We start from the raw sequence: 12,343 nt of genomic DNA, 5'->3' as shown, positions 1-12,343 counted from the left end.
CGTAGTGCCTACTTTCATTGACCTGCAGTTTCATGACCAGGTGAGGCCTGTTTGTAACATGACAGATTAAACAGATGAATGATCTGGAGTTGATTCGAAGTTTTGATCTCGATGCAAGCGGCGACTGAAAAACTAGTAGCTAGTGGCCAAGTTATCAATCCTTGTACATTCTTAAAAAGTAGGAATGTACTGCTGGTGGTCTGGATGATCCATACCTAAAGCATCACACAGAAGAGAAATCACTTAAGACTGGATCTCAATGAATGAAATATTCAAATCTTAGTAATTGTTGAGAATAAAATGATTTAAGAACAAAGGACTGATCAGGTGGTACTGTGGGGCAGAGCTGTGGCCAAGCTGAGTTACAAGTTTAATGGTGACACAGTGAATTCAGTGAATGAATCTTAGCATCATCAGCTTAAATGCAAAGTCACGCACACCCCCAGTCTTATAAATACAAACACTGTACAGTGAATCAAAGATGAGAATGCCTTAAAACATACAGGACATCACTTCTCCAATGAATAAAATAACTGTGGTCAACAAGCTCTCTTGAAGTATTGAACTGTTAAATTCGGCAAATTGAACATAATATCACAAGAGTCCTGCTCTATCAGAGTTGTGACAATTGAACCTGAGACTATCCAGTGTCACACAGTTAAGCTGTTCAGTTAATCAGAGTGCATCATTCTTTAAAGTGAACCTCCAACAGCCACGTCAAGGAGCAACAGTGAGGGGGCAGTTTGAAATAAGAACACAAATAATGTCATAATATCTTTGAGGAAAGAGCGGGTTAATAAAACAGTTAATCGTCTTTGTATCACAGCAGTCATGTAGGTTAGTGCAGTTTAAAGTCCTTCACGGGTGATCGGCAAGCCGATGATAAACCGGCACAAAATGTAATAAAATATTAAGCACGACAGCAGAGCAGGAGGTAGAGGATCGATGCCTGCAGTGCAGGAGCTGCAACAGACTGGTGACCAGTGCATGATGTAGCCTGCCTCCCATTATATGACACACATATCCCAGAACTGGATAAGTACTAATAATTAAATCCACCAGTAAAATATATTGAAAAGAGAAAAAAAAATCATTAGATTTCAAGTGTGTCAAGTGTGTTTCTCTGTTGTTAAGAGCCTCATCTAAGGCACTGAGTACACGTCCAATGCAGGAGAAGGAAAGTCCAACCATAAATCCGACTGCCAGCGACATGGCCTCATTTAAACACACACTGTTATGTGGTCAGGGTGGACTGTGTGTGTGTGTGTGTGTGTGTGTGTGTGTGTGTGTGTGTGTGTGTGGTTGACCTTCAGCCAGCACAGGTTGTTTCAGTGTATGATAGCTGGGGTGGGACTCAGACAGAGGGAGGAGGAGCGGGTCTGTTTTGCCGTGTTAGTAGCATTCAGTCAAAATGGATTTTGAAATGTATAATTGGAAGCTTAAAAAAATGTAAACTACTCAGATATAATCATTTATTAAAGTCAAGGTCCACTCTCGGATGATTACTTTATTCTTATTTTTATTATTATTGTTGCTGGGCTGTTGTTTATGCTTTACCACTTGCTTTGCTGTGAGTTCATAGTTGAAGACACGCAGTGACATCTGTATGTCTGCGTCTCTGATCAAGTGTGTGCAGTGGGAGACTTTACAGGCAGGCTGCTCACACACTTAGAAGTTAGGAGTGGTACTTGTGTTTCTTTGCCTTTTTTTCCATTATTTTTCTTTAATTTAATTGGGTAAGCACAACTTCTCATACCTAGGCCCAGCATATATGTGAAGTTGATTTGGTTCACTAAATATTGCGAGATCTGCCTTTAAAATCCCAACTGCAGGTTGGGTCCACAGAAGCTATTAAGGTGGTTTATGGCTTTCCGTGGGTTTGTCCTGATTAAACAACGGATTTTATTTCTGATCTAAGAGTAACAATACTTCCACTTCCTTTGGCCTCACTGGCTTCATGGTAAACCACATGCAAAACAAATTACAGTATGGCTAAGTGCTGTATGGTGAACTAGCCATAGCACATCAGTTGTAGAACTGTCTGAGCTATATACCAAAACAAAACATTGTTAAATAGAATAAACCTTTTTTGCATCAATAGTTAAAAATCCCTTAAAATTTATGGCTCTGCTCCACTTGTTACTGCTAAACCAACTCTTAGAACTGTTTTTAGGTGTTATTAGGTTTACATGTATTTGCTGAATTGAAATTATGACTGTGCTGTTTATGTGAACTACCTGAACAGGTGCTAAATAACATGAATGAAACTGATGAGGAGACGGTGCACACATCCCTGAAACACTGTAACTGTGAAGAACATAGACTTTCAATAGACACTTCTGTGTTTTATATCCCTGATGTTACCAACATCAGGGATATAAATATCTTACAGTCCTGCTTTCAGAACAATAGATTTTCCCATTGCTGTATCTAAAGTAGACTTTATTTTATGTTTCCCTTTTCTCCAGAACATTTTGGCCAAGGCGTTGTATGACAATGTGGCAGAGTCTCCGGATGAGCTCTCTTTCCGCAAGGGCGACATTATGACAGTCTTGGAGCGTGACACACAGGGATTGGATGGCTGGTGGCTCTGCTCACTCCACGGCCGCCAAGGCATTGTCCCTGGCAACCGTCTCAAGATCCTGGTTGGCATGTACGACAGTAAACAGCAGCAGGCCATCCCTTCCACACCAGATCCAGCTGTTTCCTGTCCCACCTCGCAAGTCCAGAGACCCCTCCACCCTCCGAGTGCATATCCCAAACCGACACCTCCCCTGTCATCCATTGCCTCAATGTCTTCCTCCGGGTTTGCAAACAAGACCCTCCCTTCTACTCAGTACACATCCATGCACTCAGCCTACTCCACCCCTAGCCCTGCACAACCCAACCCTGACTCTGTCTACATGATGCCCCCCTCACACAGTCCCAAACCAAGCCTCCAAAGTGTGTACCAAGTTCCCTCCGGTCCAAGTGGAACTTCTACACAAGCCCAGCCAGGACCACCCAGCAAGGCCTCAGCTCAAGGTCAGAGACAGCCTGGTAAAGAGATCTATCAGGTGCCACCTTCTGTAGGTCCAGCACCAGGTCAGGCAACAGCTCCAGCCGGCCAGGATGTGTATCAGGTGCCTCCCTCCCTGGATAGGAGGAACTGGGATAGCAGCAACAAGCCACTTGGCAAGGTAAGGATGGACAAATAAGTTAATATACAAAGAAAGGAAGCTCATCATTAGACAAGGACATTAAATATCACTGACTTGAGTTCTGCATGTTTTATATGAACCACAAACAGTTAAAGATTCTGCTGTCGACACTGCCTGTACAGGTGTGCCTACATTTGTGCCAAACCAAGAAGATTCTTCTTCTTCTTCTGTGCTCTGCAATAAGGTTTGCTAACTGTGTGGTCCATCTGACTGTTTAGTGGAGGTCGTTTAGTATGCTTGGGCTGATCAGACCAATTTAGTAAACTGAATGAGAATATAATTTACACCTATGATGTGTAACGGTGATGCAGTGACACTACTGACTGGCAAAATCGTCTGCGTCTCCTCAAGTTTGTCAAAACAGCAACTCATCAACTTGAATTGCAGTTAGGTGGTTAGGAAGTTGCACAGAGTCAAATCTGGTGACTGAGGCTGTGGCCTGAAAACCTGAATACACTATGAGTGAGCAGAGCAGCTGACGCTTTTTGAATGTTTTTGCTATAGTTATCAGGTCATTGCACTGCAACTCATAATTATTTTTGTATTTTTTTCAGTCCAAGTTGGAGGCCTATAGTGAAACTGCAGATGGACTCAAGTAGTCAAATGAAACTTCAAATGAGAAATCTAGGTTTATATTCTAAACTAGCATGAATGTTGTCTTTATTCTGATGTGATAGGAGGAAAACCTGTGTGTGTAGTGTTTTGTACCTGATGCACAGGAACACGTGTTGTCACAGAATTGAGATCTTAAGGTCTTTCAAAGTTTTTCTTTGGACATTTGCTGCTTTTTTCACTCATTTTAATTGTGGCTTATTGTTAACAGTGACCTATGAATCACCTAAGCAAAAAAAGGCAACTCATCTCACCTCAAGGGATGAACCAGTGTTGCTGCTACAGACAACCAACAGCCAATTTAAATTCTAGCTTTAGGCTCTTTGTTGTTAGCAGTAAAAAGTTGTAATTTGGTTCCATTTCTTTAGTTGAATCTACAAAAAAACACCAAAGGTATGGTTTGTAGTGTTTGCTTTAACATTTTGACAAAACTAGAAGAGTGAAGAACAAAATAAGAAGTTTCAGACCTAAAAAACTTTTTACAGCAGACAAACAGTATCTGAAAGTCGTGTTCTTAAGAAGCAGGAAAAATCCAGACACAAGAAAAGGCAAAAGTATTCCAAATTACTCAAGAACTAGTCTTCAATCACTGGGAACAGGAAATGAAGTGATGAATCCAGATTAGAAATTAGATTCGATTAGAAATGAATGTTTCAAATCATAGTCACAATCATAGGAGGTCGTCAGCAGTCCAACCATGAGTGAAACGTGGTGGAGGATCTGTCCCGGTTTTGTGCTGCCCTTTTAGCGAGTGGTGTGGGACATCTTGTCAAATTTGATGGAATTATGAAAACAGAAAAGTGCATTTTTATGCAACACGAAGAACCATCTGAAAAGAATCTGATGGGCAGCAGCTTTAATTTTCAGCATGACAATGATCCCAACCACACTGACAATGCAGTAAAATCATTTGGGGGAAAAAAACAAAAAAACACACGCAATGAAATTCTATCAGTCATGGATTGGCCTCCCCAGAGTCCGCAGCTCAACATTTTTGAAGCCGTGTGGAATCATCATATCATTGTTACACTTTTATCTAGTACCTCAAAAAATTAAGACTCACTCAGTGTGTGGAGAAGCAATGAAATAAAATGATTATTAATAATGCAGCTCAGATATTGTGGTTGGATGACTGTGCATTTTACTGCACCAGCAAATGACAGGCTACTGTTTGTCTACTCTGGGGAGCACCCAGGACAGTGTGCATGCATGCATGCATGCGTGCAAAGGTCCAGCTGCTCCCCTGCTTTTTAACACATGGATTCATCTGTGGTCCTGTGCCTGTCTGTAACTGCTTTATAATTAATGAATATGCAGGACTAAACTGCATTTAAAAAAAAGCTCTTTGTTCAGTTCAGGGAAATGTTGTACTGTGTTCTTAGTGTCCTACTAAGAGTTCAGTACTTTTCTTCATGAATACACAGTCATAGAAAATCCTCACAAACAGCAGTCTAGGACCCAACAACTTGATATGATCTTTCAGAACAAGGTCAGACAATCCATGATCCACCCAGCAAGTTAATATCAAGTTAATATAAATGACCTTAAATATCAGTGAAGTCAAGTGTTTCAAATAGGTGTACCTAATTAAAGTTTGTGTAGGCTTTAATAACAGAAGCAAGGCATAATAATATATTAATATTATCTACCACACAATTAACCAGATTCATTTGTGAAAGATACATATGCCATTATATAAATAATGTCATATTTATATGGGAAATAAAATTGTCTTACACTTTGGTGATCATTTCCAATTTTTCAACTAGCTCTTAAACTTTGGTCTTACTTACATTTCAGTGTGCTGTAAGCTTCAAGTGGGATATGTTTGGATCAATAAATCTTTGTCACTTCGTGCTTTGTTTCCCTTTTATGTTGTGAAGGCAGCTGAGACTTTAGAAGTCTTATTTTCTAGTGTGTGTGAAAGCAGACTGAGCTCCTATAACAACTCGATGCTGTAGATTTATGTACAAAATGTACAAAACCAGCTCTCAAAATTAGGATTTTGTGAGCAAACCCCAGAGCCATGTTATGAGCGGTGCATTACTATCCAAAGTTTTGGAATGACACATTCACTTATAGCTGAAATTTTAATATAATGCACACATTTGGCTTTGTAATATAAATAAAATTACAGCAGAAATAGAGACTGACTATAAAGTACAAAAACATTCAAACTTTATAAATTGTTAATAGGTATATGGGCAAAGACAGAAGAGTATGGACACAGCGATCCCCTTCTTTATGGACACGAAAAGTATGGCTATACTATGATTAATATGTGTGGAGGCAGGAAGTGGAAATCTAAGTATATCCTGGATCAAGGCTATCAGTTCTTTCCTGTTCTCTCCCTCTGAATCTCTTTGTACACACAGACCCAGGATATGACTTAAGAGTGTTAGACACTTCAGACGTAATAGACTGAAACTATTAGAATTAGACCAATACTGAGCTGGTATAAGCAAGGGCTATGAGTCCTGTGTTGTACTCCAGTCTTGAAGGAGTTTCCAGAGACGCTGAGCACTTGTTGGTCCCTTTGCCTTCACTCTGCAGTCCATCTCATCCCAAACATCTCAACTGGGTTTAGCTCATGGCATGTTGCTGCAGGATGCTGTGGTGGCCATGTTGGTTCAGTGTGCCTTCAGTTTTGAATAAATCCCCAATAGTGTCACCAGCAAAGGTGACAATATAACCTTATTTAAAACAAAAAGAAAAAGAAAATTCCTTATACTTGGAACTGCTGGAGACTGTTGTGTATTTCTAAAGGTGCTCAAAATTTGTCGGTAACAGCCCATCCAATCCACAAATCCACACATGCAGAGAGATCAAACTACAGATGTCTTTAAACTGAGTTATGTGTTATAATGAGCAATGACACAGGGAAAATGTATTGAGGAAACAAAGGTGCAACAAAGCAGAGAAAGTCATGTCACCCACTGAAATCCATCAGTAATTAGGAAACAAACCTGCCATTTAGTGCAAATTAATATCAGCTGGTTCAGTCCCAACTGAAGGCCTATAAAAGGGTGTCTCTTTATTACCAAGGTGTTCAACAAGACAAATGTGCAGAGACATTCTTGATAAAAAAAAAAAAAATCTGCTCTTCAGGCCTTAGTGGCTGACATGTGGCGCATTAATGTGGCATCAAATAATATTTAAAAAAATGTACCAGAAATGATGTCATAACTACTCCATCCAACAATTTAAGACAATGTAACACAAATATCTGAGACAAGTGTCAGATATATATACTATTTAATGAGCAGAGTTCTGGGATATTTTTTTGCATATTTTATTGTGAATCTCTTTTCTGAGACACACAGTAACACAATGGAGAACATGGTGAGAGGCCAGGACAGATTACAGTGTGGAGCAGCTGAACATGTCCACTAGCTCAAACAGACCACACAGACTTCCATCTGGACCTTGCCCTGTTTTATCCACTACATCTTTTTAGATTCTGCAAAATAAGTGGTCATATAGATTTGAACATTTTTGATTTGAACAGTTAAAATTGCCCTGTATTTGATGCAGATACCAAGATTTCAGTCTGCTTTTCCTTCTAGCAACACACTGGTTTCTTTTTATGCAGTCTTTGCTCTTCAGCATAAAGCAAAGAGCAGGAAAGAGAGAAAAGGGAAAGAAGGAGAAGAGGAGGGAGGGGCATTGCTCGAGCAAAGGTCATCAGTTGAACAATGATTTCTGGGATGAATCATCTACATGGCACAAAAGCCTAGCTTGTATCACACATTGCCCCCTATGAGTTTATGTCCATTTAGGCATGCAAAAGAATTCCCCTTCAGTGAGTCATCATAGCTGAATTTGTGCAAAGGCATTTTATTGTTGGTCAGTGTGATCTGTGATGATGGGGACAGTGATTTAGGTGTCCATGAGGGTTTTAGGACAGTACATCTGAAAGTAGCCACTGAACAATATGAAGGAAACCTGGCAACATGCAGTATATAACTATTGTTCAGGAGTATGTTTAGGGGAAGCTGCCGACCTCTGTTGGTGCAGGGTAGATCTGCTGTTAGGTTTACTCCTGTTAACTACATAAGGAAACATCCTTTACAAGTGTAAAGCATCAGTTTTACTGTCAAGGTTCCACAGGGAGTGGACTCAAACAAAGGACCCAGTAACCTTTATTTAGATTTCCTGCTCTGGTCTAAGATATGAATGTCAAGGATAGAAAACAAAGTAAATAATCCAACTCTCCAGAAAGCTCACAGGGATGAAACACAAAGAAGAAACTCCAAACAACTAAACAAAATGTCAACAGAAGTTGGCATAGAATCTGAATATAACCAATACAGAACTATAAATATCTGTGAGACTTTTGGGAGAGGAATGTTGTCCCATTGTTAACAAGCACCTTAAGTCGACTTAAGGAAACAGCAGGGTGTCTGATTCGTGTTCAAAAATGGCTTCTTCGTCTGCTTTTGTGGATGGCACAGTGAACTGTGTTCACAGGCTATGATTTCTGGAAGTGTTCCTGAGCCCATGCACTGATTTCAGTAACAGAATCATGCTTGTTTTTAATGCACTGCTGTCTGAGGGCACAAAATCATAGCATCCGGTATTGATTTTTGACCTTTTTTCCCTTGCACACAGAGATTTGTCCAGATTCCTGGAATCTTTTGATGATGTTATGTATTGTAGACGATGAGATAGTCACTGTGAGGAACATTATTCTGAAACTGTTTTACAATTTATAGATGCAGTTTTTTGCAGATTGGTGAACATCTGCCCAAATTTATTTCTGAGGAACTTTGCATGTCTAAGATATTCTTTCATGTTACTGACGTCTTGCTAGTTAGCCTAATTAGTTGCAAAATTTCCCTCCAGCTGCTTCTTTTTAGTGCCAACTACCTTTGCAGCCTTTTGTTGCCTCCATCCCAACTTTTTTTGACATTCTGCTGCCATCAATTCAATTCAGCTAATATTTTTCATGAAATATAAAATGTTGTAGTTTAAATATTTGGTATGTTTTCTATACTCTGTTGTGAATAAAATATTGGATTTTGGGATTAGCTGATGCTGCTTTTATAGATTTCACACAGGGTCTCAACAGGTTTCAAATTAGGTTTGTAGCAGTGTCTGTTACTCAAAGTCAGTGTTCTCTAACCTTGAGTCTGCTACTGCTGTTCTTGAGTGTTTATAGTGGAGCAAATGACATTTTTTGGTTCAATGCTGATGTTTTAATTGTGCCACTTTATTCAGGCGGTATGTGTGGGGCTCGGTTTGTTCTGATATATCCAGCACATGGAAATGTTGTGGAAATAAAGAGGAACGAATGGAGGAGGGAAGGATGAAAGGACAGCAGAACAGTGCTTTTGCTGTGCTATATTGAACAGCTGTTGTGGTTTCCCAGCCTGGCTGGTTGACTCTGTAGTCAAACCACATAATACACAGTTTAAACAGGCAAACAATGGGGCACTCCGGTTCCCACGACAACTATGACTGAGCCATTGCACTGTTTTTATTGCCCCATGTGCATCTGTGTGTCGGCAGCATGTTTTGATGAGACTGAGCACCCTTTAGTGTCTGTTCATTCAGTGTAAAGAAGCAGCAAACAGATAAGGGGTTGATCTTTGTTTGTGCTGAAATATTTTTGTTATATGCATTTAAAGATTTTCATGGTCTGAACTGAATATAAATTATCTCTGGCTGTGTTATCAGATTAATGTTTGTCATACAACTACAGCTCTCGGCCATTTTTGACTGACACACCTGCCTCTGTGCTTTTGCATTCAGGTGGTAGTTCCTACCCGTGTTGGACAGGTGTATGTGTACGACGCAGTGAAACCAGACCAGGATGAATATGACGTTCCGCCCAGACTTCAACCTCCAGCTCAGCCAGACATATATGACGTGCCGCCCACCCGGCAGCAATACAGCACACAGGTGAGGCTGCTCATTGTATGTGTGTGTTGTTGTTATCACACAGAAGCTACCACACGTTTCCAGGCAATCATCACGGTCCTTCAATTTTGCTTTAATAGGTTATTAAATAGGTTATTAAAATGGAATTAAACACACACACACACACACACACACACACACACACACACACACACACACACACACGTCCTGTTTGTTTAGAAACAAGCCCCCAAGGCACTTTGTCCTTCTTTTGGCTTTTTGGCTTCCTGTACCACTTGGGCTCAGGAATAACAGTAAAGTTGACCCAGCTTGGACACAGTATAAATAATGTTTATCCGTATATAGAAATTCCAATGCACAGATTTTACTCCTTTATTCCTAGCAGGTCATTATTTTGTTAGCAGTACTACTACAACAGTAATACTGTTGTATTACTCACTGGTTTGGCTGGACATTCATTTGGTTTCCACAGACTCAGTAGTAACTGGCCAAACTCCTGATGGAACTGATGGACATGAGCAAATTCCCGCCCTTAAATGCTCTGCTAGGTCTTTAGCTGCAGCTGTCTTTAGTTGCTGTTGTGTGTGGGTCTCTTCATTTTTGTCTTCAGTAACAGAAAAGTTTCTTTGTTTGGCTGAAATGAGGTGACTGACTTTGCATTAATGGATTTCTTTGCCTCAACAAACTCATGAGTAACTTTTTCAGTGGCTTCCTTTACCCCACAGCTTCAAACTGCAAACAGTTACATTCTCTTGCTTTGAAATGAGCTCAGCTCAGTCTGCAGCAACTATAAGTAATTATGATGCTATTTATTTATATAATAATTATGTCTGTCGCTTCTAAATGTTTAGGTGTATGACACTCCTCCCATGGTGATGAAGGGTCCCTCTGGTGGTCAAGATATATATGACACCCCTGCAAGCAGTGAGAAGAACCCACAGCAGATGGTAAGGATTTCGATTTGGGAGTTATCATGTAATATAACCATCTTACTGTCTTTCTGTAATTGTTTGATGCTGTGTTTGTGTGTACATGTCATAAGATATGACATAATCATTGGAAATGTACCCCCATTGCATCGACAGGGAAATAATTTTGGTAGTTTGATAACCTGTAGTAGACGTGCCGTACATTTCTGCAGTATTCAACTAAACAAAGTAGCTTGCACTTCACTCAGACTGGCTGTCAGTGCTGCAGAACTTTCTGCTGAGCTCAGTCCTGTCTGCGTGTTCAGACAGGTCGTCCTCCAGACTCTGCTCTTTACAACAGTGGTCCCTTTAAAACATGATATGGTAAATAACAGATAAAACCTGTAATATTTAAAACATAACCTTTTCAACTCATCTTTGATGGATGTCAAACTGAGTGGCACAGATTTCCCACTAGCAACAAGACTAACTGATTTTGAGTTACGATTTGTTTAGGAAATGACGTCAGTGTGTCACTGAGTAGGCAAATCAGCAAATGAAGTCTAACTTAGTGAAAATAGTTTAGTTTTGCTAAAACAGTGATTGATTCTATAAATGTTTTTACGGCACTGCACTGGTTTCAGAGAATTCTTTTCTTTTTTAAAAAAAATTCACAAATTGTCACCAGTGTAACTCGTTGTCTTCTGTGTTCTGTTGGCTCTTTGACTCACATTCTGCAAACTGTATTTTAACTGTGCTGACCTTTATTCCATATTGCACCACAGGTAACAATGGAACTAGTTGGAACTAGATTAGTTTGAGGAGTGCGGCTGACATGAGCGCACTTGTACCAGAAACCTTCTTCTGTTCATTTGAAAGTATGCAGAATGCTGTGATTAACAGCATTCTGCATACTTTCCAGCTTGACTGCTCACAGTTTGAAGAGTGTTGCTGTCTGCCCGGGTGCAGCTGTTAGCAGGTGGCTGTGTAAACCTTACAACGAAGAAGCAAAAACAGAGCACCCAAAAACACAGTAATAAAAAAAGTATGCAAACAAGCATGAGTAGCAATCAAAGGCATCCTGTTAAAACATCTTTAATTTGTTTCTAATATGGATGCTAACAAAATGTAAATTACCGCCTCCTGACTGAAGAGCTGCATCTCTAAAAGTAAGATGTCAGGGTCATGATGATCGTGCGATATTCTCACCACTTATTATTATCTTACAAGAATGCTGCAGCCATGCAGTTCAGGTCTGCCACTTAACCATGTTTATAGTGGATAAAATTAGTCCTGAGGATGCCAGGATCAGGCCAAATTGTCAGCCATCTGATCTGATCTGATCTAAGACATGAATCCATACATGAAGAAGCAGGCCCTGATGTCTGTTTCTGGGATTACAGGAACATGCAGAAAGCATGGAGGCAGCCTAAACCTGCAGAAGAGCCACAAGAAGCTCTGTGCACGTTCAAAAGACAACTTGTGGATTTTGAAGACTTTAAAGACTCGCTTCAATTATTGATCATATCGACAGATTTTTTTTAAAACTGCAATTTGTTGAAAGCAATTTGTTAAACATTATTCACTTCGTTATTTTTTAAAGTACTTTCCTCAAAGTGCCTAAAATGTGTTCATATTACTATATGAAATCATGCACCACGTAGCACATACCATTACAGTTGATTAATTAAATCTGTTTAAAAGTGTGATTAACACTAATCAGTGCAAGGAAGAGATGAA

At 39.9% G+C, this 12,343-nt stretch overlaps 2 protein-coding genes across 4 annotated transcripts in view; both read left to right on the top strand.

The window, feature by feature from the left end:
- dnajc24 (DnaJ (Hsp40) homolog, subfamily C, member 24) overlaps positions 1 to 12,343 on the top strand; it is a 412,088-nt gene that overhangs the window by 176,517 nt on the left and 223,228 nt on the right. The window lies entirely within an intron of this gene.
- bcar1 (BCAR1 scaffold protein, Cas family member) overlaps positions 1 to 12,343 on the top strand; it is a 48,508-nt gene that overhangs the window by 29,569 nt on the left and 6,596 nt on the right. For all 3 annotated transcript variants that reach the window (XM_085462747.1, XM_085462748.1, XM_085462746.1), the window contains exons 2-4: positions 2,469 to 3,179; positions 9,567 to 9,716; positions 10,547 to 10,642. In XM_085462747.1, coding sequence (XP_085318873.1) covers positions 2,469 to 3,179; positions 9,567 to 9,716; positions 10,547 to 10,642 — 957 coding nt within the window. The remainder of the gene's footprint in view (positions 1 to 2,468; positions 3,180 to 9,566; positions 9,717 to 10,546; positions 10,643 to 12,343) is intronic.

Source organism: Copadichromis virginalis, linkage group LG7 (assembly GCF_057382275.1).
Source record: "Copadichromis virginalis isolate Kocher_CV1m ecotype Utaka linkage group LG7, C_Virginalis_male_GT1.1, whole genome shotgun sequence".
In the NCBI taxonomy this organism is placed as follows: Eukaryota; Metazoa; Chordata; class Actinopteri; order Cichliformes; family Cichlidae; genus Copadichromis; species Copadichromis virginalis.
The sequence above is the reverse complement of the archived record's forward strand: the minus strand, read 5'-3'. Positions and strand labels throughout refer to the sequence as shown.